The sequence below is a fragment of the Podarcis gaigeae genome, assembly GCF_964106915.1.
Source record: "Podarcis gaigeae genome assembly, chromosome: 8".
Taxonomy (NCBI): Eukaryota; Metazoa; Chordata; class Lepidosauria; order Squamata; family Lacertidae; genus Podarcis; species Podarcis gaigeae.
Window position 1 is genome coordinate 44,660,333 of NC_139684.1, and position 27,486 is coordinate 44,687,818.

A 27,486-nucleotide genomic window follows, 5' to 3' on the forward strand; every position below is an offset into this window, starting at 1 on the left:
CACTGGGCGGCGGCCCCAAAAAGCTTGAACTCATCGTCCAGAATATGGTACCGCTCCTTAGGAGTCCAGGACGCTGCCTGACTAGAACGAAGCGCCCGTCCCCTCGTCGGGCAGGAGCGAAACCTTGAAGCTGCCACTTGGCCCCACGGAGAAGACTCTGCTAGAGGCGCGAAGCGTGTCCACGAGAGTTGGGTGCGGAGAAAGGGCCCTGAGTGGGTGGCGGCGACTCGGCACCGGGCAGGACGCGCGGGGTCCTCGGCGCTGCGCGTGGGAAAGGCGGGGTCCTCTCGGCGGGGCCTGGGCGGATGAGGTCACTCTTTGTGGTGGCTGCCGTTGGCAAGATGGCGCCGGTGCTGGCGGAGAAGAAGCTGCTGGGGCCGGACGGGCCCGTGGCCGCCGAGTTCGCCAGCGAGGAGGACGAAGGGCAGAGCCTTTGGTGAGGAAGCGCGCTAGGCTGGCCTGGGCTCCTGGCGGCTCCTGGCTGCCGGCCTGGCATTGGCCAGGGAGGGGCAGCGGTTGGTCTGTCTGCCTTCCAGAGTCCTGACGGGAACTGGGCTTCAGCGGTGGGCTCGGAGCCTCCGTGCTCCCGGGAGCAGCCGTTGCCGAGGCTCCGCCGGGTCTGCCTGGAGGCCCCAGGATCCCGCCAGTGGCTCTTTGACAGCTCAAGCCCGGCTCTGCCTAGTGTTGGGAGGGGCTCCTCGTGCAGTTATGAGCCTTGAGGAAGAAGGGCTGGTTGGGGTAGGAAGGGTCGCTTCTCCCTCCCTGTCTCTTTTTCGCTGTGCAATTACATAGGTGCATAGATGTGAGCCCTGTAGGCACCGAAGCCAAGAAGCTACGTGTCGGTGGGGTCCAGAGCATCCCTTTTCAAGTAGGATTATCTCTTCTCTCTTCCCCCCACCCCCGCTTTCCATCGAAGGATTATGCAGCAGGGACCTCCCCGCCCCCCATGGAGGCCCAGGAACAAAAATGCAGCGTTACCCTCTTGTGCCCACTTAAAATGCGATGCCAGCAGCCCTAATCTTGACCTAGCTGGCAGCCATGGTTGTTGAAAAAGCTAATGAGATAAAATGACAGGCTCTGGATTGCTTTGTTGATTATTACTTTCATTGTGAATGCCGCAGAAACCCATGCTGTAGCAGGGCTGACTTCTCAAGTGTTCATGTGATGGTGGTTTAGATGAGCAGTGGATGCACTTTGTATTTTCACCCAGCTTACTCTCTTGGTATATTTAAAAACAACATTCCTACACTCAGACCCATCTATTTAAACGGAGAAAAATATCTAAACCAATGTGTGGTTCTAGCCTGGCAGCATTTGTCCAGGAATATTGTGCCAGGCTGAACTCTGAAGTAGCTAGTGCTGGTCTTTCTTTTCTTCAATTGTAGATCTATAGAATTGAAAGGGACCTTGGAGGATATCTAGCCCAAACACCTGCTTAATGTAGAATCAACTGCAGCACTCTGACAAAGGACTCTTCAAATGCTGCAGAACTGCCCACAGACACCTGCTTGATAGGCTGGGTTATAAAATCTTGGCGGCTTTAGAAGATGGAGTAGATTGAAAATACAGTGCCAGTCAAATTAAAAATAAAAATTCTTTAAATTATAAAGTTAGAAGAGACCTAGGAGCCCTCCCCACTTAGTGCAGGATCTTGCAACTACAGCACCCCTGACATTGACTGTCCAGTTTCTTATATATGCCTAGCTTAGGAAAGCCCACTTCCTCATGTGACAGTCGGTTCCACTGTCTATTGCCAATATGAAAATTACGCTAGCATTTAGACGAAATCTTTGTTCCCTGCATTTTTCCTCCATTGATTCTGGTCCTGTTCTCTTGAGCAATACAGCTCCATCTGTTATGTGACAATTCTTTAGCTATTTGGAGATTGGTATTATACTTCCCCTTCTCTTCTTCAAACTAAACATACTTTTCAACCATTCTAAACAGAGCTTGGTTTCCAGACCTCTCACCATCCAGGTTGTCATCCTCTTAATGCTAGTTTGTCAATATCCTTCTTAAAAGTGTAGTGCCCAGAACTGGACATAATGCTCTTAACTTGGAGAAATCAATTATGGCATTATCTTTTTTTGTAAGCAGCTTTGACTTTAATTTTAACAGAAAAAAGAGGTGCAAATACTAAACTAAATTATTATGAAATAATTTTTTCCTGTGAATATATTTGAGATTCTGTAGCCCCATTGTAAAATAGCTTAATTTATATTAAAAAATGCCCTATATTGATCAACTATTTTTTTCACGCGTTCTCTCTTGTGCAGCACCTTTGTATCCAGTCTTCATTTCTAGGATTATTTTGTATTGTTTTTGGTTGTATCTTAGCTCTTTTGTATATTTTGTTGTAACCTGCTCTGGAATTTTGTATGAGGTGTGGTCTATAAATAGCTTTATAAATAAATGTGTATGTTTGTTGGACTGCAAGATCAAGTTGCAGAACTGACCCTCAGAAACACTACAGGAATTCATGCTCTGCTTGGGAGCTCCCTTTATTCTTGTTTATGCTCAGGTGTTGGCATATGCACAATATTTTTAACAGTATTATGTAACTTCCCTTGGGAGTTTATAGGAATAGGTAGTAATAGTTACATTGTGATATACAGAGAGGCTGTTTCCAGTATCAGATATGCTCTGTGACCACTGAAGCATTATGGGTTCTGATTTTGCCTCTTGCAGTGGAGAGCATCTGAAAGCAATGCCACTGATTTATCTTTTGGGGGAATTTTACTATTGTGAAGGAGGTAGCATTATAACTTGATGTACTCCTGAGCAAGAGAGAGTATATCAGATCTATACAAACAAATACTAATAGGGCTATTGTGTTTTGTTTTATATGTGCACTCTGAGTGATTTAGTATGACATGGTCTTATTTATTTGGACAGATGCTTACTCTTGTTTTTCAGCTGCTACTGGAACCCTACATGTTTTGTAGAAGTTGGCCAAACCTGGCAGTCTGGCCTAAAAATGTCTCTTCCAGCTCCACTTCTGTGCTCTAGGAGAAGATCTAGAATTTGAGTAAAGCCACTCAGTAGAATTTAAAGTGAGGATAAAGGAAAGGCTAATGTGCACATTGCTAATGAGGTTTAAGTGGCTAGGGATTTGAGCATCTGTTACCCATGAGTGTCTGTGTTTGCATTCTGGTGGATACAGGTCTGCTGACATATTGCTAGAAGTATATCACAATTAGGAATACATTGAAAATTCCCTTCAGAATAGTGGTGCTCAGTAGTACTGTTTCTCTCCCCCCTCTTTTTTTGATTTTTTTTTTACTGAGTTTCAGTATTTAAGGAAAGCATTAGTTGTAGTAATAAAGAATCTGACGGTAGTAGCATAGCCCCCTCCCTGCATAGTGAAATTAGACAGCATTATCAGTGAGTTCTGCTTTTCTTGAAGATATATGTGTATATCTATTCAAAACAGACAAAACCAGAAATTTCATCCACAGTAACTAAAGTGAAACTGGAAACTAAACAAGTTGTGGGTTGTTTTTTTTGCTTTTTTAAAAATTCATTTATTAAGCAAAACTAACAGGATTAGTGGACTTAAAATATACTACTATCATTTGAGCAATCAGCAGTGAATCAGCTGTCTTCAGAGTAGCAGAATTTCATGAGAGGTCAGGTTTCCAAAAACACCTTTGCTACCAAGTGTCATTGCAGTGCTGCATAGACAAAAACAGCACATAACTCATCACACTTAGTGTTTCAGTCATGGTAGTTTTCTATTATAGGCCAAAACTGATGGATTGAGCTTTCTGATTGTATTGAAATAAATAATACATAATTTTAAGTGAAGACAACTTACATAGAATCATATAACATAACTGATTTAAATAAAGTTTCCTTGTACATTGTACATTTCCTGAACAAGCATGCATATCTAATGGTTGCTTTATTTAAAAAAAGGTTGGCAACAGCATAGAGCCTTTATACAATCTGGGAACATAATCCAAAACCTCTGGCCATGTCACCCACCTGCCTTTTGTACTACACAACTGTATCTATGTAGGGATGGCTGCGGGAGCTGGATTGTGAAATCAGTGGATTTCTGTTTGGCCCTCTGTATACATGCAGGAGCACTAAGCAAGCTCACTTGGTAAGGGACATGCAACCCCTCTAGGCCCTCAGGACTCTCTCCTGGCTGCCCTACCCTCTTCCAGGCCACACCCTTCACTGGCTCTGCAGCATACCTTCTGCAAGTACTTTTGCCTGGCTGGAATGTATTATTGAACTGTGATAATGCTGTTTCCTTGCCTGGATGGAAGATGGAGAAGTGTCTGTGTGTGAACAGAAACCTATGACTTTTGCATGGCTGGAATGTAGCCTGTACGAAGGTAAAAGTTACATCTCTTACTCTGTCCACTTTTGCTTCTTGCCCCATCCACTGCTGGAATATGGCACCTGGAAGGTCGCTCATGAGGGATTTGGTCCCTTTGGCTGAAGCAGGTTTCTCATTCCTCCTGACTTAATTGACTTGGAAGTCAGCGGATGATCCTGGTGAGTGATAGGTTGGTGTCTTCTGGGTTTTCTTTCAGCCCATAGTCTGTGTGCCAGGGCAGGGTCAGAGGTAAAAGTGTGTAAACCAATGGACACAGCTCTTACATTTGTACAAGAGGCTAAATTCCAGCCATGCAAAAGCCAGAGGTTTCTACACTTGCACATCCAACCCCTGACTGTCTCCATGTTCTATCCTGGCAAGCAAGAGGTATTATCACAGTTCAAGGACATGTTTCAGCCAAGCAAAGGCACTTGAGGAGGGTGCTGAACAGGACCGGTGACAGTGTGGCTTGGGGATAGTGGGAGGCCTGGAGAGAGTTCCAAGGGCAAGAGAGAGGGGCTGTGGAGGGCTGCATTTGACCCCTGAGCATGAGGTTCTCCACCCCTGAAATACATAAACCTTTCCTGCACAGAAATGCCCTTTGACAGTTATTTTGTTTCATTTGATTTGTGTTATGTCTCAGACAAACTAATAAGTGAACTTGTGTTATGCAGGCACTCAATACTGAGTGAAGTTGCCACACGATCCAGGTCTAAATTACCCACAGGCAAAAATATTCTTGTCTTTGGTAAGTATCAGTGAGTAATAGTGGGAGATTCTTATGGGAATTCTGACACTGGATTACGTTTTAAAGACAAATTTAACTGATAGAACAAAATGAGCTGTTTAATTTAGTACACAGCCTATTTGGAGGCAAGTAATAAAATAATAGCCAGGCTAAAGTTGATCTTGTATCTTTTTTGTGCTGACAAAATATCTTAGATCTAATGTATTGACAAAAGAGCTTGTGGTGCATGTTAATAGCCTTAAGAAGATACATTCAAAATATTAAAGATGCAAATGTGACCTTTTTGTAGAGTAAGTGAAAGAGTAAGTTCAGCTTATGAATGTGAATTGTGATGCTGAAACCAAGAGAGTCTCTCTTTCCTGTAATGGGGCTGTTTTGCTACCCTATAACAGAATAAATGAGTTGTTTCTCCAGCGCCCACTAAATTCTCAGCTCGGAGGCTTGATCATTTCCTGTAAGAGATGAGCTTCTTGATGTTTGTTTTCTGCCCTCTAAACCTATTGGCAGGTGATGATGGCTCGGGCAAAACAACACTAATGACTAAAATCCAAGGAGCAGAGCATGGGAAGAAAGGAAGAGGCCTGGAATACCTGTACCTAAATATCCATGATGAAGACAGAGATGGTAATGTATTTGCCTTACTTGCATGTCTTGTGCTTAAAGTTGAAGGCTGGCCTCTTCTAAAGGGCAACTGATTTTTCTACTGCCTTCTCAAAGCCTCTGACTATGCATGTTCACATGGAATGAAGTCTCAACAGTGTTCAACAGAGCTTAGTCCCATGTGAATATATGTAGTAGTAGTAATATTATTATTATTATTAATTTGTACCCCGCCCTCTGACTGGGTTGCCCCAGCCACTCTAGGTGGTTTACAGCATATATTAAAACATAGTAAAAACATTAAACCTTAAAAAGCTTCCCTATACAGGGCTGCCTTCAGATGTTTCCTAAATGTTATATAATTACTTATCTCCTTAACATCTGATGGAAGGGCATTCCAAAGGGTGAGCACCACTACCCAGAATAATAATTGCAGCTATGATTTAATCCATTTGTTCTTTATATGTTGAAAAATGCTTCCAAAATGATTCACCTCTGTTTTTGCTCTAGCCATGTGATACCCTTCATTAAATCCCTACACTTCTTATCCCCTCTGGATACTGCACAAGACTTTTGTCCTCACTTGAAAATCCTCCATGGCTATCCACTTCTTATCTCTCTGCTCTTAATATCTTGGCATACTCATATTTGTGACTTTCTCAGTCAGCTCCAACAACATCAAGTTTCCTGCTCCCTGAAATGACCTTGATCTTCCTCTCTTTCTATCTAGACATGTCCTTCCTTTATTTTCAAATCCCTCCTTAAAAAAACCCACTTTTTCTGTGAAGCCTTTGGAACAGTCGTGGGGAACACATGAGCCTCTAGATGTTGTTGGACTATACTTCCCATCAGCCAGTGCCAGTATGGCCAGTGATCAAGGATGCATCTCAAGGGCCATAGGCTCCCCATCACTGCTGTGGAGTAACCCTTAGTCCTAATATCCATTGTAGCTAAGCCAAATTGTGTGACTGCAATACACACATATACTATTATTTGCTTGATCCTGGTTCCAGTTCCTTCCTCTTCCTTTTTTGTCTCACTTGTGTCAAATTTGAGATAGGTGTCCCTGTGGGATTAAGGATTTGTCTTCTCATTCTTTGTAAAATGCCAAGTATATAGGTGGTGATGCTAATGCTGATAATAACTGTGGAAAATGATTTCTTAATGAGGACATCTCTCCTTCCTTTCAGATCAGACCCGTTGTAACGTCTGGATTCTTGATGGGGACTTGTACCATAAAGGGCTCTTGAAATTTGCTGTTTCGGCAGAATCGTTGCAAGAGACCCTTGTCATTTTTGTGGCAGATATGTCTAGACCATGGACTGTTATGGAATCCTTACAGAAATGGGCAAGTGTATTGCGTGAACATATTGATAAGCTGAAAATCCCCCCTGAAGAGATGAGAGATATGGAACAGCAATGTAAGTAATGCGAGACTGAAAGTTTATTTTGTATCCCTACAACTTTCGGGGATGATCGCTTTTAAATTAATATGCAGTTGCCTTATTGTAACCCACCAGTGGTCATGTAGCCTAGCATTGTCTTTATTCTCCCTGGCAGCAGTTCATGTTTGGGAGTCTTCCTTTCAGCTAGGCTTTGCGCATGAATTGAAACGATATAGATAGTTCAGTGAGCATTGTGGCTGTGGGCATATGTTCTGGACTTGTTTGATGCACAGGTGATTTGTAAAATCTCATTCCTAGTACAGAGTTTGGAATTGGCAGATGAATTGAAACAATATAGATAGTTTGGTGAGGATTGTGGCTGTGGGCATATGTTCTGGACTTGTTTAATGCACAAGTGACTTGTAAAATGTCATTCCTATTACAGTGGTACCTTGGGTTAAGAACTTAATTCATTCCGGAGGTCCGTTCTTAACCTGAAACTGTTCTTAACCTGAGGTAACACTTTAGCTAATGCGGCCTCCCACTGCTGCCACGCCGCCGCCATGCGATTTCTGTTCTCATCCTGAAGCAAAGTTCTTAACCCGAGGCACTATTTCTGGGTTAGCGGAGTCTGTAACCTGAAGCGTCTGTAACCTGAGGTATCACTGTACAGAGTTTGGAATTGTGAGAACTCTGAGATTTGTAAACAGATCAGTTTCTTTTCCATATCCTTGCAGAACAAGGTGTGGAGACTTTGGAATAATATAGATAAAACATATATTTGGGGAGCAAGACACACTGAAGGCTGCTTAAGAAACTGACTTCATTACTTGCTAACATCATCAAGAGCTTATGTTGCTAAATATTTTTTAGAAATCTCTGGCAAGAAGTTTGTTAGCATGGAGATTGTTTATTATTTTACTCCATTTTCCAGCCAATAATGACTATTAAATTCAGAGCAATGTACATATATGCACACATACATTGGAGGGGGGGGGGGATTGATAGCAAATAATAGAACTTGTCTGGTTCTTAAAGTAGCTCCACATCTAGAAGACTTTGATCGTCTATCTATGCAAGCCCTACTAAAATATATTCAGGTTGTACAGCTTCAGTCATGCTTGGTCAACAAAGGTAGACCCCCTGTGAGGTGGGAGAAGTGCAGTTAAGAGAATATGACTTGAAGTTAATGCATGCAGTTAATGCATGCAGGAGTCCTGTAAGTTTTGAGGACAGTCAGAGTGAGGTATGGAACATTTCTGAACAGTGGCAGTTTGCTGAATTCCAGACACAGGCATAATTTAAAGATAGTCAACTGTGAAACCAATAAACATCCTGTAGTATTGGCTTTCCTGTCACTGATAGCATCAATTTCAAGGTTATAATACCCCAAGTTCATAAAAAGACTGTAAGGAGAACCACAGTTGCTACTTAGTATTCTTCATTGTGTGAGCCCTCAGGGATGCATAGTTGGTTGCTATATTAAAAACTTGAATCTGTATTTATATATTAATGCAATGAGGTGGAAAGTGTGCTCATGAAAATACCCATGCAGAATTTGTGCACAATACAAATGTCATTTAAATAGATGATAGTTCAGGATAGGAGACAGTGGTATCTAATTGCACATTCCCTTGATAAGGGGTACAGTGCCGGAATGTTTTTCCACTGCACAGGGTTGGACTTATTACTGGAACTTGGAGAACCTCTCTTCACCATGCCATAATGTTCCTGAAAATATAGTTCATTCATAGTATATCAAGTTTGATTGAAATAAATGGTTTCTCATTGTCTGTCCCAAAGTTTTCTGACACTTTGCTTCTTTGTAAAGAAATGCAATCTGACAAGAATTTCCCGATGTTTTTGCAGACTTGCACATTAACGGTGCACTCATTTTAAACTAGTGGGACAATGTAAAAGGTGGCTGTCAAAGCTGTATTGTGCAGTTTTTTAAACCAAGAGGATCCTATCAAATTCAGTGGGTAAAATAATCCCTTTCTTCCTACCAAGAAGTACATTTTGCATTGGGGATTACGTCACTCCATATCTGTCTCATGAGGCAAGTCATGTGCCAATGATGCCTATTGTGACCAAAGTCAATGCCTGTTTCTGAGCTTCAGCAAAATAAATTGCCATTTCTGTGTCTCCCCATTGTCACATTTCATGCAGTTTTTGTGGTGTTCATTCCTGTGCTGAAATGGAAGCTGCCAAGTAAACTGCTGAAAAATGCAGAGGGCAGAGCATTGCTGATTCTGTGCTTTTCCCCCACAGAAGGATCATTGTACCTAAAGCAGCAACTAAGGGCAGCCTAAGGATCCTATTGCTGCAGCCCTTCCTTGACTCGGACACTCACCTTATTTCTAACATGCATCTCTGCTGCCAGTGGACAATTCTTGTCTGAGAGGCCTCCCTCCCTTCCAGTCCACACTACCAGGCTTCCCTGGTTTTCCACAGCAGCGGAATGCAAATGTTGCTCCAAGAGAAGTAGCTGTGCTTAACTCTTGCCCACGATTTTAACTGTTACTTGCTCTGATTGCCTCCCCTGTGGGTTAAGGAAAGAGAGCAGCAGCAGCGTCAGTGTCACAAGGCATTCCAGCACATGCCTACCTCACTTCTGCTTGTGGGGCCTGTTGGATGAGTTGCCAAGGTTCATCTACTAATTAGTGATAACATGTTTAATGGAATACCATTTCAAAGTCTGTTAATTTTTTTCTGAAATGGTGCAGTGTTGAAGTTTCAAACCAAGATGTACACAAATGGTCTCTGAATGCTGAATTAAAACTCATTACAGTAATGATGGAGGGACGTGGGTGGCGCTGTGGGTAAAAGCCTCAGCGCCTAGGGCTTGCCGATCGAAAGGTCGGCGGTTCGAATCCCCGCGGCAGGGTGCGCTCCCGTTGCTCGGTCCCAGCGCCTGCCAACCTAGCAGTTCGAAAGCACCCTCGGGTGCAAATAGATAAATAGGGACCGCTTTCTAGCGGGAAGGTAAACGCCGTTTCTGTGTGCAGCTCTGGCTCGCCAGAGCAGCGATGTCACGCTGGCCACGTGACCCGGAAGTGTCTTCGGACAGCGCTGGCCCCTGGCCTCTTGAGTGAGATGGGCGCACAACCCCAGAGTCTGGCAAGACTGGCCCGTACAGGCAGGGGTACCTTTACCTTTTTTACAGTAATGACTAATAATTTATGCAGGGAGAGAGTGTTGCTTTATGCTAAAAAGAAAACTTGCAGGTTAAAGGCTGCATCTGCATTTCACAATAAGCCAGGATTCATGGCTTATCCTGGCTTACTGTGAGTGACCAGCATGCTGGTGCATCCAGCTGGTTCACTTCCCCCACCCTTTGTGCAGGTGGGTAAAACTAACCAGGAACTGCTAGCCTGTTGTGATGTGGGAACCTGGGAGGAATCCTGGTTTGTTTCTCCCAAACAAGTCAGGATTTGTATGCTAACTTCAGACCTTTTTAAAAGCACCTTGGCTTCTTTGGGAACCATAGACCAGGATCTCGGGTTTTTTGCATGTTGTTAACTAGTCCTTCCTGGTCAGTTAGCTGGTCAATTGAAGGCTCATCTTCTCCTCTGAGAGGTAAACATTGTTTGGAATCTCACAATTGATATGTTGCTTCTTCTGTATTGATTTTGTTTATGAGTGTAATTTCTTTTAGACATTTTAATCTTTTAGTAACTCTTCTGTATTTTTGTTTGATTCTTTTGCAAACTTCCCTGGTATCCAAAAGGATGAAGGGCAGCCTAAAAAACAATAAATAGTTTTACTGAACCTCCACATTTTGCTTAACCTCAAAACATATCCCCTTTGCATAACTTTAAAGCGTGGTTTTCAAGTGGTGCTTGGCAGCAAAGAGAATTCCCTCTTCTCTCCCCTCGTCTCCAGGCTCTGTGTGCCCACCAGATAGGTTCCAAAAGGTTGAGGGACCCTCCAAAGTGGAAGGGGCAGGAATGAGAAATTACCCTCACCCAGTGCTGTATATCACTCACAGTATTTTATAATTACATGTAAAACTATTCTTTTTTTATCATAGTTGTGAAGGCTTTTCAGGAATATGTAGAACCTGAAGATGGGTATCAGGGGTCACCGCAGAGAAGAGGCCCATCAGGACAAGATGATGAAAATGTAATTCTACCACTTGGAGATAATGTTCTGACTCACAACCTCGGCATCCCTGTGATAGTAGTTTGTACAAAGGTAAGTTTGAGCTCTTGTTTACTGGCAATTCTTGGAAAGTATTTTGGTTATTGCTAATGATATGTTTTATTGCCCTCTTGCGTTTCTTGTGATCCTGATATACATTGTGAGTGTTTGTCACTGCCCATAAAAAAGAGTGTAATTGTCAGTATTTATGTGCTTATGTAAAAACATTTGGATTTTTAGTATGTCTGGGAAGAGCATTGAGTGCAGTCCATTTCTTTCTTCAGGATTCTCTAATCTATTAGTTATTATCCATATTTTCAAATCTGTAAAATGTCTCTCAGTTAAATTCAGAAAATGGAAGATCAATTTCTAATCTTATACACACACCACAGAAAAGCCCCAAACTTTAAAGTGTGATCAATAGTTGTAAACTTTTATCTTCTGAAGCATGAATATGCAAATTAAAATACCTTTCTGAATTTGTTTCAAAGCTGAGGAGTAAGGTGTCTTAAAGTATGTGATGTCTATGAAGTTTAAATGTGTGCTTTTGTGATATTTTAATAAAAGATATTTTGTCTGTCCAAACTTGATGGTATACAATATCTGATGGATTTTGAAGTATTTTGCTTAATGACCCCAAACCAAGCTTGCTTTGAACACTAATTTATGCAAAAGTGTGTATTTTCTGCACACATTTTCCACTTCAGGCTTTTAGAATTCTTAAGACTTTTCTTTGTGTTTCTTTTTCAGTGTGATGCAATGAGTGTATTAGAAAAGGAACTTGACTACAGAGAAGAACATTTTGACTTCATTCAGTCGCACATTCGTAGATTCTGCTTACAATGTATCTTTTTCTTACTTGAGCATAAGTAGTGGAATAAAAAACAGTGCCATATTGAGCGCTGTCACTTTACATAAAGCTCAGTATTCCATCATCTCAACCCAAATGTATGGTCTGAGTCTATTTTTTCCCCATTATTGAAAAAAATCATTTGTTTCCTGTATATTTCATTTTTTGTACTGCATATGTAAAGACAAACACTTTATCTCCACACTTTATTTTTCAGTAGTAGCCTGGCAGCCTTTAAGGACTGATCAATTTGCTCAATCTTAGATTTTTTTAAAAAATGTACAACTAACAGTGCAATCCTCTGCATGTTGATTCAGAATTAAATCCCACTATGTCCATGCTTGCTCCATTTTTACATATTTACATTGAACATGGTGGGTCTTGGTTTTGAGTAGACATGCATAGAATTGTGTTGCATTAGTTAATTATAAGTAGGAATTAATACACGTATTATATGATATATACATATATTAGTAAATACTGTGGATCGCTTAGGAATGGCACTTTCTGTTTAAACCTAGCAGATTGCTTTTAGTCATGTTGCCACCTTAATTTTTTTACTTTCAAGCTCTCTGTTCCCTTTGTATTTCATTAGACACTGAAATGTACAGCCCATTTCATGTTAAGGAATTGCACATAGGGCCCATCCTATTACAGTATTTCAAGTATTTCATTTCTGGAAACTTTGCTCTGTTTAAAAAACATAAAATGCAAATTTAGCAGATTAATTTCAATTGATCTTAATAACATTTTCAAAGTTTTCCTTAATGCAAATTAATAGATGGTGCAGCCTTGATCTATTCATCAGTTAAAGAGGAAAAGAATCTTGATTTGTTATATAAGTACATTGTACATAAAACATATGGCTTTCATTTTATCACACCTGCCTTAGTGGTAGAAAAGGATGCAGTTTTCATGTAAGTTGAAGAGCAATTTCTTGTACATATACACTAAGACTTAAAAATCCCCTTTAATTTGAGAATAAGATGGGGGGGGGGCTGATGGATGAAAAGGAGACACTGTAGTAGATTAAACATAAATAAGATAGCACAATATATATACAACTCTTAATCATGCTAGCCAGAAGTCAGTCTACATTGATTTAATGGAAGTTCCTTTCCAATAAGAACACTCAAGATTGCATACTTACTGCCTGAACTTTAGAACTGCTTTTCTGAAGCACCAGGTTATATTATCTGATGTGGAGTTGCTGTTGTTTCTGCAAGGAGACAAGTATCTCCCCTTCCCATTGCCACCGTGAAGTGGAATAAGCTGCTCTGGTGCTTCTCCACCCCTGAATGTCTTTTGCCACACTTGTGTCATGCAAGGATAGTAGTACTGCTCAGGAAAAATTAAGTTAATATGACTCCACATAACATTCTCTTTGGGATATTTGGCCAATATAAAGGCCAATGCCAACACAAACCATACATTCATTTGTGTGTTATATTTCTGTCTCCTTCCTCCCCAAGGAGTTGAGGGCTCACCTGATTACAACTGATCATAAGGAAAGGGGTGATGGTTTTGTGGCAGGTTGCACCAAATTCATCCTTGCTTCTAGGCATAGGTGCAGTTCTTCAATTGTAATGTCACTTCACACAGCACAGTTTTAAAAGTATAAATGTGATCAATGCAGGTACACTTAGAGCCAGGATTGGCTCCATCTTCCTGCTGAGTGTGTGCTTGCCAGTGCACCCAGATGTTCTGTAGTGCTTGCAGTTGACTGTAAGGTGATCCAGGGAATTGGTCTATTTTGGTTTCCTGCATTTCACAGTAATGTGAATTAGCATTATACTTCTTGCTTCACTGAGGACAGTTTTGCTTTGTGGGAGAATGAAGAATGTCCCGTTTAATGTACAGCAGTGTAATAACACTTTTCCTGTATTTTTCTCAAATGCGAAACAAATATTTTCAAAATGTACCTTTGCCAGTCACCATTATGCTGTACTTCTGAAAAAGAGGATGTGCTGATGTGCTGACATGAATTCTTTCTCTTGCTAGACCTGCTGGCTGGGACAATGAAAAGAAAATTTCAATTCTACATGAAAACTTCACAACAGTGAAACCAGAAGATCCATATGAAGACTTCATTGTAAAACCTCCTGTAAGAAAGGTAAGCACCATTGAATTATACTTTACTTTATCAAGTGTGCAGGGCTGTAAGTAACCACTACATTGAATTCAGTATCCTGAGCCATGGTAAGAATGCTAAACCAATAATTTGACTTTATAAACCGCCACCCTCATTTTTTTGCCTAGCCTACAGTATTCCTTTTACATTTGTAACCCTTTGGGGACTGCAGTGAGGCAGGTGTACTGAAGTCTGATTGGACTAATGCAAAAGGTTTCAAAAGCAAACAAAACACAGCTCTCAATCCCTGACAAAATGTAGTACATTGCATTTCCATATGGGAAGAGGCAAAAGAATGGTGGCTTGGATCCAATGTACTATGAGTAGAAGAAAATTGATTAATGTAGTTCTAAATATTCTGGTGTAAGCTTTAGCTGTAGACTGCTTGCTGTGTATTTGGTGTATGTATGCAGTGTATTTGGGGTTGTGTTACAATATGTGAAATTGAATCAGGATGATAGGGAATTTACCATGTGACCTGTAGTCTGAACCCCCCCCCCCCAATGCATAGGCTCAAACTCTTCCAGTAGATCAGCTCTGTCTAAATCATAATTTCCCATGGAGTTGTTGGCAGAACAGCTGGTCCTGGATTTTTATTAATCTTAATGTTTAAAGCAACATATTTTAAAATATGTTGTTCATACTTGGAGTAGCTTCATTTAAATTAATTGACTTCCAAGTCTACAGTTTGCAGGGGGTCTGCTCTGAGGATGAGTTAGTTGAATACCACCCTGCCTTTTAAATTTTGTAAACTGCCTAGGGAATGTTATCGATACACATTTAAAAAATAATGATGCACAAGAGGAGGCCAAGTCACAGACTCCATATATAAATTCTTGACATCTACACGGCATATCTGTTAAATTCCTATTGAGTCTATGGATAAGGTGTCTTGTATTTTGGGGGGAACTTGGGGTGGAGGACGCTTCTAAACTGAATCTGTCTTCAAGCCCTCCAAGTTGGAAATCCTCTCTTTAACCAACAAACAGCCTACTACTGCTGCCATGTGTTTAAGGACCTAATGGATTTAGGGTACTAATCTAACAAGAATTGAATACTAATTGGGGTACTTCTTGCCCCCCCCCCTTCTGAAGCAAGCCAAGCAAGAAAGGAGTCAGAAAGAACTGCAAGGAGTTGTTGTGTCCAGAAGCTTCCACATGCTCGCTGTCTTCCTGTAGCTTCCATGGCTAGTACAGCCTTCCCAACATGGTGCTTTCTAGATCTTTCATACTAAAACTCCCACCAACTGACCATTGACCATGTCGGCTGCGGCTGATGGGAACTGGAGTCACAAAACATTGAGGGGGCTCTAAGTGTGGGAATGTTGGCATAGCAGCTGTGGTACTAAATTTTTGCTGCTAGGAAGATAATCTCTCCAGCTGTGCCTGCTGCAGGATTCCCTCACTGGAGTTGCATGCATGTAAACGCACACACACACAGACACACACACGTCTACTACATAATTTGTGTCAGACAGCAGAGAGCAGGAATTATCCCAGATTATTAGGACACTGAAGGGATAATTTACTATATATACACCTTTCATGGTAATGCCCCCCCTTATAATTTGTGCAGCCATTTTTTGTTTATAATGAAGTTTTCTGTGTTTTATTCCTCTTCTCATCAGTTAGTTCATGATAAAGAACTTGCAGCGGAAGATGAACAAGTGTTTCTTATGAAGCAGCAGGTAAGAAAATAACATGTAGCCAGAATTACTTTTCCTTTGCTGGCAAGTGGGGAGGAAATCCCTTGGGGAGGCCTCTCCCATGTCTCCACTGCCTCCCCTAACTCCTCCAGGCAAGTGACTGGTAGAAGCCAGCAGAAGAGAGGAGGAGGGAGACAGAGGGAGATGCTGGCAGAAGAAAAAGGCTGAAATGGACTGCAGCTGAGCTGAATTTGCATGTGTATGATACGACTCAACTTTATCACATGAAGCATTTAACAACAGCACGAGGAATTCCATAGCATCTTGAGAAGCATATATCAACAGTTTCATTTTTGCATAAACATGACTCTTGTAACTTAACCCCCACTTATTATGTAATGCAACTGTACTGCAGAATCCTACCTCTTTTCCTGTTTAATTCTGGTGCCCTCTAGTGATATCATTTGGGAATAACTTTGTAAAAGTGTCAGAATCACATTGAGTAAGGTTAAGCTCAAGTTCACAAGATAGCATCATTGCCACACGTTTTTAAATTTTGGGACATTTCCCCCTAGTATATTTAAGAGCTCTTTGTTCTTTTTCAGTCTCACCTTGCCAAGCAGCCAGCCACACCTACAAGAGCTTCTGTAAGTATGTGTTTGTAAGAAAGTAATTTGTAGTTTAAAATGTAACGCAGTTGACGCTGTGGTCTAAACCACAGTGCCTAGGGCTTGCTGATGGAAAGGTTGGCAGTTCGAATCCCCGCAACAGGGTGAGCTCCCGTTGCTCAGTCCCTGCTCCTGCCAACCTAGCAGTTCGAAAGCACGTCAAAGTGCAAGTAGATAAATAGGAACCGCGGGAAGGTAAACGGCATTTCCGTGTACTGCTCTGGTTCACCAGAAGTGGCTTAGTCATGACCCAGAAGCTGTACACTGGCTCCCTCGGCCAAGAAAGCAAGATGAGCGCCACAAACCCAGAGTCGTCCGCGACTGGACCTAACGGTCAGGGGTCCCTTTACCTTTACCCTTTAATTAGTAGTTTAAAATGTAAGCCTGAGCCCCATAGCCTGAATGATTGAAATTATCAAACCTTACTACAATGCTTGCTTAGTATCTTTTTGGAATATTGCAGGCAGTTTATGCATAACATTTTGAAAAGTATCCCAAGCAACTAAAAGGTCTTTTGCTATTCTGTTACACTATGTGAATAGATCATTTTACCAGTTGAATGTATTTACAAATCTGTGCTGAGGTATACCCGAAAACTGATACTTGAAATTGACAAACTTTTTACAGTGATAAATGGGGTATCATTGAAAACATGCAACTTCTACGGCAAACTCCAGAGTTCTCAAAATGATATATGGGCAGTTGACTAGGGAAGCACAAGCTACAAAATAAAGTGGGAGGAGAACGTCGTCTGCTGCGTATATGTAAAGAGATTGAACATTTAAAAAGAGAAAGGCAGGAAATAAATAAAACACACTGCAGGGGGAACCCATTCTGAGAACTTAGTAGGCTGCATTGGGATGTAACAGTAAGCTCTGGAGTACAGTTCCAGTTCATTTTAAGAATGCTGTGTTTAACTGTGCATGAGCTGTGTGTTGGTGTGTGCAGTTAAAGCTCTCCCACTTCACCTTTAGTTGAGTAGGGAAACAAACTATGAAACAGCAGGCTTAGTGTTATGTGTGAGGCAGTGCTCGTGGTTTATTTCTCTCCAAACTAGCCATGATCAGGAAGCAGAGGAAGGGAGGAGCAGAGTGGGAGTGCTCAAGCTGCATGCACAGGTAAACTAGTCATATTTTAAACAAACCACACTCTGGATTAATGTTATGTCTGAACGCAGCCAGTATCACTCAAAAATAGTGGAAGCTCTAAAATTTAACTGATAGCAGTTTTCCTTATATTTCACTAAACCCAAACATAAAGTAATTTATGCAATTAGGTTTGCAATTGAAATTTTACTTTTAAATTGCAGAGAGCTGCTACTCTTTTTTTGGAGAAAATATAAATTGCTGTTGCTTCCTCAATTCTCTTTAATCTGGAGAAGTTCACTGGTGTAATTTGGGAATCTCTGAGCAAAGAAGTGCTGGAGTACACTTTAGCAGTTGCATTTTTCCCCTTTTTTCCTTTATTGTTAATTGCATTGTTGCAATTTGTGATTGTCCAGGAATCTCCTGCACGAGGGCCTTCCGGATCACCAAGACCCCAGGGCAGGGCAGGCCCTGTCACTGTCCCCAGTGCCTCGCCAATAGCATCTGTTAAGAAGCCAGATCCAACAATTAAAAGTATGCACTGCAACTCAAACAACCTATTTTGTTTGTAATCTTTTCTTGGAACACTGAGCTTGTTAGATGAAAGGCAGATACTAATTTAGTGATAAAATCAAATATTCATGTGGCATACTCAGTGGGCAGCTGTTGGGGCTTTAAAATGTTTTTTGAGTTATCAGGGATGGAGAGAATTATGAACAATACTTGTATCCATAGTTTAATAATATAACTATAATAATCTCCTATAATAATAATAATATAATTATAGCAGAAAAAATCAGATTTCGTTGACTATTAAAGTAATGGGATTTAATATATTCTTGCCACAGTTTAGGACTCAACAAGGAAGACAGTTTTATTTCTGAATGGAAGTGATGACCAGTTTTGCTAGAAGAGCCAGTAAATTGGGAAGCAGGAATAAAATATAAGACAATATACAGTGGTACCTCGGGTTAAGAACTTAATTTGTTCTGGAGGTCTGTTCTTAACCAGATGATTAATGGAGCCTCCCACTGCCGCCGTGCTGCCGCGGCGCGATTTCTGTTCTCATCCTGAAGCAAAGTTCTTAACCCAAGGTACTATTTCTGGGTTAGCAGAGTCTATAACCTGAAGCGTCTGTAACCTGAAGCGTCTGTAACCTGAGGTACCACTGTATTTTAATATGTTTAATTTTTTGTATAGACCTCTTTGAAAAGGGAATGGGTTGATATGCCAGTTAGGAATTACATTCTTTGTAACATTCGTTTCCCTCCCACCCATCATTTTATGCCTTTCGAATATTTTGAACATAAAGGATTGTTAATCTGCCACAGTCCTGTGTTTTTAAACTTTTCTCACCTCCTTTTAATTAGATAATGCTGCAAGTGAAGGTGTGCTAGCCAGCTTCTTCAACAGTCTCTTGAGTAAAAAGACTGGCTCTCCTGGGAGTCCTGGTGCTGGAGGAGTGCAGACCACAGCCAAAAAATCAGGTACTGTCTGGCGCCTAATGCAGGACTGGAGGGGCCCTAGCTCAGTGGTAGAACATCTGCTTTGCATGCAGAAGATCTTATGTTCAATCTGTAGCATCTTCAGGTAGGCCTGGGAATGTCACCTGTCTGAAACCCTGAAGGGCTGCTGCGAGTCAGTGTAGACAATACTCAGATTGTTCAGTATAAGGAAGCTATCTATGCTTCTAAAAGCATTAATATTTTTCATATTAACTTACTCTGCATAGAACATACTGAAATCCATGGATGGTTAGCTAATGTCATAGCCAAATATTTTAATAAATAAATGGACCTAGAGTTGTGTCTCACAGAGAAATAAGCCGTTCCCAGTCTACATTATCCACACCTTGGTTTCTGTTTATTGTTGTGATTCTAGAATCTTCCACGACAACATAGAAAGCATGTTTGCAACTGTTTTATTAGTTGAGTGCTTTGGCTGAAATAGTAACCTCAAGTTTTCTTTAGGTCAAAAAACGGTTTTGACGAATGTCCAAGAAGAACTGGATAGAATGACTCGCAAACCAGACTCTATGGTAACGACCAACTCCTCTCCGACAGAGAACGAAGCTTGATTAATGCCTGAACCTGCATATGTAAATGACCAAATAACTATGTACATTGATCTGATAAGACCAGGAGTTCTCTGCTATGGCAGATGCTATAAGTTTTTCTTGGGGCAGGGGGAAATGAAATTTAACCTTCATTGGCTTGTCCCAGTATCAAGTGCACATTCAGGAAGATTTGCATATAAAATTCCTCTGTTTTAAGATAACCATTTTAGAATATAAATAGGGCAATTCTCTTGATTTGGGTGGCAAACAAGGTGCAGCTGCAATTCCTAGGGAAGAACACAGAGAAGTGAGATGCGGGATTCCTGTTGAAAAGCCACCAGTGGCTGCTGGCACTAAGGATGAATGAAGTCCCCTTTTCCAAGTATACTGGAGTTGGCCATTCAAAACATATTTATACTTGGAGAATCTGGTGTAGTAGAGTGATGGTTAGATGAAGAGAGTGTAAGATGCTGCATTTAAAATAAGTGCAAGATCTGGCTCAGAAGTGAAAAGTATGTTGGACAGACTGGAGAAAAGCAGTGTTAATACATCCTGTGTTGAATAGAGATCAGATAATCATGTTTTAAAAACAAAAGCCTTTACAATTGGAAAGTGTCCAAAGCTTATATGCTGAGTATCATGGGAATTTTTCTTGTTATAAATTGCATTTTTGTTTTTTTGTTTTAACAAGAAGCTACATGAAATGTGGTGGGTGCCCTTTTTGTCACAGCTGACACAGGGAGAAGCTTGTTTAGACCAAGTGCCTGGCACAGTGACCGATGTCTTTTGGAAGGTGCTTGAACCTCTTGTGCACTGTAGTACAAACAGTCTTTGTTTGTTTGACTTTACTTTGAATAACTCAGTAACTTTTTATAGTAATGTTTAATTTTGAATCCTGTTTTCTCATAGCTTCTGCCTTGGGTTTTTTTTCCCTTTTCTAAATGCCAATCACATGGCCTGTTAAGAGCAATGAGTGACATATCACTTTCCCATGATGAAATGTGTTATGAAATACAAATCTTTCTTTTAGTAGCTGAAAACTCAGTCCTGCCTTAAGGTTTGTGAAACCTGTAATAATTTTCTTATAGGCTCCCAAAAATTTTGTTCCACTTCGCAGTAAATTACAAGTGTTTGTAGGTTTACATTGTTAAAACATAGAAACTAATTACTTCATTATAGCCCTTTAGTGTAGCCTTTTAAATGTGGAAAGGAATCTTACAAGTGTCCCTCATTGCTACTCAAATAATTACCCATGGCCAGCTTGAGCTATGAAAGACTCCCACAGTTAACTGAAATGGCACTTTTGAGTTTCTGTACAATATATTTGAAAAAGAAACACTACCTTGCATTATAGTACTAAACATCTTTGTAATCAACACACAGAAGGGAAAAAACCACCGTATGAATTATGCAGAGTTTACTTTTTATTGATAAGAATTTGTGCGTTATGCTGAATCTTGTTTCTGAATAGAACACCCCTAATATTTATATATACATACATATATATATTGTTAAATATACAGAATGAATTGACCACTAACACAGTACTGGATGTAATTTCAAACCCTGTGTTACATCAAGAGGCCGTCTCTTTGTTTTTGTAAGTCTGTCTAACACTACCTAGAAAGCTAAGAGTATTTACTTGCATTAACTTACAAGCATGTTTACTTGTGCCAGTTATGTGTTGTTGTTTTCCTTCCCTTTTTTTACATTTTTATAATTTCAGAACCTGTTACATCCACAGTTGCCTGTATCTTAAATTGACAAGTTTTTGGTTGGGGCAATTTGGTGTGTGGTTCTGCTGGCATATGATTTGCCAGATGTATGTTAAAGAAAACTGTGGCCACTCTAGCAGATGTGACTTGCATCCTGTCCTCGTGGCATGCAGCTTTATTATACCGTTAGGCAGCTGCACATTTTATGCCATACATAAGTGCATGGCATGTTGGGATGGTTAAGTTCATGCTGGGTTCTAGCACAGGGAAATTTACCACTGTCTCAATCTCCTTGCCACATGTGCAAAAGGCATAGAACCAGCCTTATGATTGGCTGGCCAGTCTAGAGCTGATTTTGGCTGCCTAGAGATAAAGCATAACATATTGGAAACAAGTATGTTGGACAAGCAAGTGTTTTGTGATGGTATGCGGTTCCAATGCAAGCCTTCAGTACACAACTGCCTCTTTCTGTTAATGTTTTTGTCATTTATGCAGATAATTCACTTTGTATATCAATAATGTGTACAAGTGGCTACTGGGTTTTTTTGGTTTTTGTTTCTTCATTTTCATAAAATGAATGTTAGAACTGCTGCAAATGAGCAAAAGCCAGTAACATACCACTTTCCAGTTGTGCAAAAGAGTGCTTGGATCCACCTCTACTCAGATAGTGCTTAAGGAAACTCTGCAAGTGAATGCTCCTAGTTTCTCAAAGGAAGAAAGCTGTAAGTAATGTAGTGTTTTTTGGTTGCCAAAGTCTAGCAACTTTGGAAAGCTGCACAGTTGTCTTTTCTGGTGTTCTTAAGCATTGGAACCAAAGGCCAAACTGCAAAAGCCTTTACATTTTAAAAATACAATTAACTTTATTTTTCAGGATACTCTTGTATGGTAGACTGTTAAAATTATTACATGGCTATATTTATATAAGGTATATTGATTGCATCTACTGTTCATGTTTAAAACTTAAAGTAATAATCTATTCAACTTGAAGAGAGAAGGCAAATATAAAGGATTAAGGATTGGCCCTCCATCAAAATGCTATGTTTATGCTGCTTGATTTTTTTTTAAAGTTTGCACTTTTTATTGGCATTTTAAAACTTGTTTAAACTGAACAGAACTTGTTGTATTTTATTTAATTTAACTACATTGAAAGTGACTGAACTTAACCATATCCATGCTGTAAATGAAAGTTCACTCTCCTATATGACTAAGTTTATTGATGTTTTTAACTTCCAATGAGGACTGCAGATGTATCCAACACAACCCTTAGTCCAGTTGTATGGCTTTAACCAGGTGCAGTCATGTGGAATCTTGCTTTCTAGTGCTGGCAAAAATGAGGACATGTTCTTTAATTAATGGCTTCAATAAACACCAACCAAGACTGCTTTACCAGTGTTGAGTTGCTCTTTTTTACTAAGCAGGGCAGTTCTCAAATTGTGGTTTGAGGCAACGGATGTTTTGACCTTTATATACAATAATTTGTTTGTATGGCTGCCTTGCAGTGCACAATAACTGCCATTTTGGAGCGGACTAATGGCTGAGCCATTGTGACAATCTGCCAGTTTGTTCCATGAGTTAATTCACTGCTTCTTACAAAGCTGGGATGGGTGGGGGGGACTAACCACCAGCCTGGGGCCTAAGACCCGAACAATTTTGATGGTGGTGACAAAAAAGGGTGGGGATAATGACATACCAGTAGTTTGGGTGGTGAGCGTTAAGCTTTGTAGCTTGAAATGCTGTTAGTAAACAGGACTGTAGCAGCACTCACGACAAATCACAAGCATTACAATGCAGTGTTCTTTGAAACCCTGATGAAGTGAGGAGAGAATCAGCTTGTTCAGTCTAAAAGATGTGCATTTCAAAAGAAGCCTTAGACCTAACATACATAATGATGGACCATGTGCATTTATACAAGATCACATACAAAGGGTCTCTGTTTACTGTTTAGATACAAAATATAAAGTACTGTGGTTTTCATATAGGTAACTTTTCCTGTATACAACATTTACATTTTTATTAAGCCCTTTTTGGTGCTTTGACATCAGCTTGTTGGGGGATTTTTGCTGTGATCCTATTACTTCTACTTATTGAACTGAGTGGCAGGAACTGGGACATCACAAACCTCACTCCCTTTCCCCAGAGCAGAATATTGTATTTTGAAATTGTTCTTTTTAAAACAAACAAACAGATGGCTGAAATCACATTTAAGTTTAAGGCATGCAGCATTCAAGAATTTTTTTTAAAAAATGTGTCTGAAGGATGAAAAGACGAGTAGACTGAATTGGTGATTGATTTGCTGATTAGTATGTCTCACATTGTGAAGCTAGATATACCGTAATGAGAGTGGGGAGAGAAACCACTCAGAAGCTTATTGTGTCTATTGCTTTTTGAACAGAGGGCAAACAAACATGGGACCATTATGTAGTGTGGTTAAGTTATTCAGGACGTCACACCAGAGCAACAGAATGAACTACCCCAGGGATAGCCAACATGGAGCCCCCCAGATGTTATGGACTCCCATCCTCCTTACCCACTGGGCTTCAGGGGGGTTGTGGTACACTCCAGTTGTTTTGGACTACATTGGCTACCTCTGAACTAGCTTCTAACAAACATCACCCATTTTATTTATCCAGTTGTTTTTTACTTTGTCTTTTGGCCCAAATAAGTTTCCAAAGTGGCATACGATTTCAAAAACAAAATACAATAAATGAAATAAAACATGTATACAGCATGCTAAGATATACTTACTTCAGAGAATTCTTAAAAGTCCAAATGAAGGCTTGGCCAAATAAAATATTATTTACAATTCATTGGCAAAGTATTAAGGAAGGAGTCAATTGGGCTTGCCGGGAAATGAAATGTCACAAATTGGGTGCCTATAAAGGTCATGAGTAATGTCCCATTCAACTAAACTTCTGATAGTAAGGGGACATGGAGGAAGAACTCTGATCTGGAGCACAGTGTGAGCAAATTCATCTTGGAGAAGGTGGTTCTTCATATAATTTGTTCCAAAACAGATTTCATAAATTTTTGTTTTGCTACACCTGTACCTTTCTTTATCCTATTTCCACTATACTTCATTGGACTATAGACTGATTGCATAGAAGAGCTCTATGGCCCTCCAGATGTTGAAGGAATTGACCATCAGACCTTCAGGATACAAAGCAGATTGATGTGCTGGCAAACTAGTCTTGTTCCTAGCCTTTTGCTTGCTGGTGTCCTGAGCTAAACCACCAAGACTTACAAGAAATGAAGAAACTGGTGTTTTGGAGTTTATCACTTGTGTAGTTTTAAACATCAGGGCAGTAGAAATCACAAATGTCCTCTGCAACTTAATACAAAAAGCCTTCATAAATATGCAATGTGCCCGGGAGAAAAGTGAAAGTTATTTAGATCGGGCAGCCTTTGATCGTTCCTAAATGACAGCCTCACCCATCTCAGCTTTGCATCACTTTGGTGTGACTGTTTTGCTTTCATCTCTGTTGGCATCCAGGCTTTAGAACCTTTTTACAAACAAACAAACCTTTCCCAATATTTATAAACCTATTAACTATGGATTTTTACACCCAGATTTTAAACTAGGCAATATATATTTGGATTCATTCATTATCAGATGTGATAAAAGGGTATATAATTGGAATAACGGTTTTTAAAATTATTATTAAATGTGCATTTCCCCCCCCCCCCAATGATGAGCGTGTCCTGTATGCTCAGTTGTTTCCAACTAAGGGAACCAGAGATTATAGCTTACCAAAAATATCTTGCTTTCAATAATTTTTTCCCAGGAAATAAATAAGCTATTTTGCCAGCAGCTCAAGTAGCCTTTTATTCTTGCCTTATGCTTGATAAAAAAAAATGCAGTGAAAAAGGAAAAGCTGTCTCAAGCCCATTACACTGAACTTGGTATATCAACTGATGGGATCTTGGATATAAGGAACTTGAAGCAGATTTACATAACTTAGGTAAGAACATAAGAAGACCTTGCTGGATCAGGTCAATGGCCCATCTCGTTCAGCATCCTGTTTTCATAGTGGCCAACTTGTAGGAAACCTGCAAGCAAGACGAGCACAAGTGCATTCATTCTCTTGTGGTTTTCAGAAGCATAATTCTCTGGCAGTGGAGGCAGAGCATAGCCACCATAGTTGACAGCCATTGATAGCATTTACTTCCATGAATTTGTCTAATCTCTTTTTAAAAACAGCTTTATGAGCTTTATGGGGTAACCATGGACCTTTTTATTTGTCCAGACTTTAATGAATAATCTAATGCTGTGACAGTTCTGGGTTTTTTGTGAGTTTTCTTGCTTTTACTGCCAATGTTAATTTTACAGTGGTTTTTTTTAATGTTTCATATCTCTGTATCTGTCTTTCTCTCACACACGTCACCTTAAATTCCTGTAATTATAAGGAAGGATAACAAAGGCATGTTTCAGAAATTTGTTCCAGAATTTCTGTCTTAAGATTCTTAGGTATCTAATGCAAGGTTTTATTTTATGTCCATTTAAACCATAATGATTTAAATTCCTTCTTGTGTTCAAAAAATCCCAACTTATTTGAATTAATTTTGCAGATTTATTGCTTCTTGGCCTTTTGGTTAAGATGTAGCTTTATAAACTGCTTCACAGCCAGAAGCTACTGCAGCAGTCTACCATAATATAAAATAACATAAAAAGATGCAGCCTTAATAAACCAAAACAATTTTTTTGGTGTCACAGTTCTATAAAATGGCTGGGTTACACTTTACACACTCCAGCGGCATTCCTGTATTTAAGATCCTATTTAAGAGCATAAAGGTCACTTTAAGGCTATTCTGCTATTTGCTGTAAATGTGCAGATCCCAGAATACTTTACAGGTTATACATTCTTGGATAGATAGGTGTATGGGATTGAAGGTTCAGTATTTCCTAAGAGTAAATTTTATTTAATGCAGCTGTGAAAGCTTACTGAGCATAGAAAGGCCTTAAAACACATGAATGGACATCTTCAAAGGCTGCAAAGGAAAGCAGGTTTTCCTTTGGATAAAGACAACAAATAACCAGGAAGAACTGACTCATACTGTTTAGAGTTAGTGGGTGGGTGCTTTGACTCCCCTAAATTCCTGGGTGCCAGATTCTCCCATAATTTTCTGGTGTTGTTCTAGTGGGTATTGTAGTTTAATCAATGCTTGGCTTATTAAGAGAGGCTGCAAGACACTGAATTTAGCAGTATCAAAATCTAGGCCAAACTAGTTTTTCTGTGCTGAGGAAATCACTTGGGAGAAGAGCCATCACAGAGAACAAAAGGCAAGGTGATGAGCCATTAAAAAGGCAAAGTCTCTCTGGCAGTCATCAATGGGGTCAGCTCAGTTAGTTAGCAGGACAAACGCCAGAGTTGGAGGGAGGGTTGTGGTTTAGGGTTGCAGCGGGCTTGGAGGCAAACTGGAGAGAAAAGTGGCAGCCCGTAAAATGCAGCAAGCTGAGCAGAGGGCCACGGTTGATTTCTGGTGGCATCCAAAACTGGCCATGGGAGAAGCAAGAACCTCTGGAAGTGTTAACGCTTCGTGTCTCTCCAGGTTGTATATAAGCCACGTATCATAAAGACATCTCTGCTGCGCCTTCCCTTCAAAGGAAATATAAACCTTGGGGTTAGTGCCTGGACCACTGGAATCTTGACTTGTTCATGGAGAATGGGGTGGGGGTGTAACAGTGTATCAGCATTTTCAATGTTAAGTGTTCAAATACCTTTGAGAGTATTATGTGGCTTTTGAAAACTTTGCAGGACGCAGCTGACTGACGCGTCGTTGTTCTGCTCCATCTGGCGCCTAAGAATTCAACAGGTGAACCCCGCCTCCCCCAAATTAACTGTTGAATATGTGGGGAAAGAGAGTATATAAAAATCTCTCTATGTATGTGCATTTGTGCATCTATATATTTGTGTGCGTGCGTGTCACTACCTATTTCTCTCTCTCTATTTACCTCGCGTCCACGGTTGGCGGGGAGGGAGGAAATGGCGAGGCGGCGGCGACCTTCCTCTGCGCAGCCCTTGCCTTCCCCACAGGATCCGGGCCTGAGTCCAGCTCAGGACCTTCCCTGAGGGGGCAGAACCCTCGGCGGCTGCCGCCTCCTCAGCCGAGCCCCTTCTTGACTCCGCTTCAG

General features: G+C 40.5%; 1 protein-coding gene and 1 long non-coding RNA gene across 3 annotated transcripts; one reads left to right on the forward strand and one right to left on the reverse strand.

Annotated features, from left to right (window-relative positions):
- On the forward strand, nt 1–22,739 carry DYNC1LI2 (dynein cytoplasmic 1 light intermediate chain 2). Of its 2 annotated transcripts, none has more exons than XM_083753530.1 (13): nt 1–436; nt 5,005–5,078; nt 5,586–5,702; nt 6,869–7,099; nt 11,097–11,260; nt 11,957–12,050; nt 12,838–12,973; nt 14,058–14,169; nt 15,815–15,874; nt 16,438–16,479; nt 18,002–18,119; nt 18,956–19,072; nt 19,556–22,739. In XM_083753530.1, the coding sequence occupies exons 1-13, from the start codon at nt 306–308 to the stop codon at nt 19,660–19,662; spliced, it is 1,503 nt and encodes a 500-aa protein (XP_083609656.1). In that variant the 5' UTR covers nt 1–305; the 3' UTR covers nt 19,663–22,739. The 2 variants fall into 2 exon arrangements, with proteins under 2 accessions (XP_083609656.1, XP_083609657.1); XM_083753531.1 differs by having other exon boundaries at nt 279–436; nt 5,005–5,082.
- LOC310851312 lies at nt 22,411–27,442 on the reverse strand. Its single transcript, XR_014567702.1, has 2 exons — nt 27,307–27,442; nt 22,411–24,856 (listed from the first exon to the last, which is right to left on the reverse strand). It is a non-coding gene; the product is annotated as an uncharacterized lncRNA (long non-coding RNA).
- Between the last annotated feature and the right edge of the window lie 44 nt (nt 27,443–27,486).

What these genes read in the sequence shown, in the direction of transcription:
- DYNC1LI2 (XM_083753530.1), top strand. Translation starts at nt 306, where the DNA reads ATGAGGTCACTCTTTGTGGTGGCTGCCGTTGGCAAGATGGCGCCGGTG. An exon ending in TCGTAGATTCTGCTTACAAT is followed by an intron (nt 12,051 to 12,837) that starts GTATCTTTTTCT and finishes GCAAATTAATAG; the next exon opens with ATGGTGCAGCCTTGATCTAT. An exon ending in GAAAAGGATGCAGTTTTCAT is followed by an intron (nt 12,974 to 14,057) that starts GTAAGTTGAAGA and finishes TTCTCTTGCTAG; the next exon opens with ACCTGCTGGCTGGGACAATG.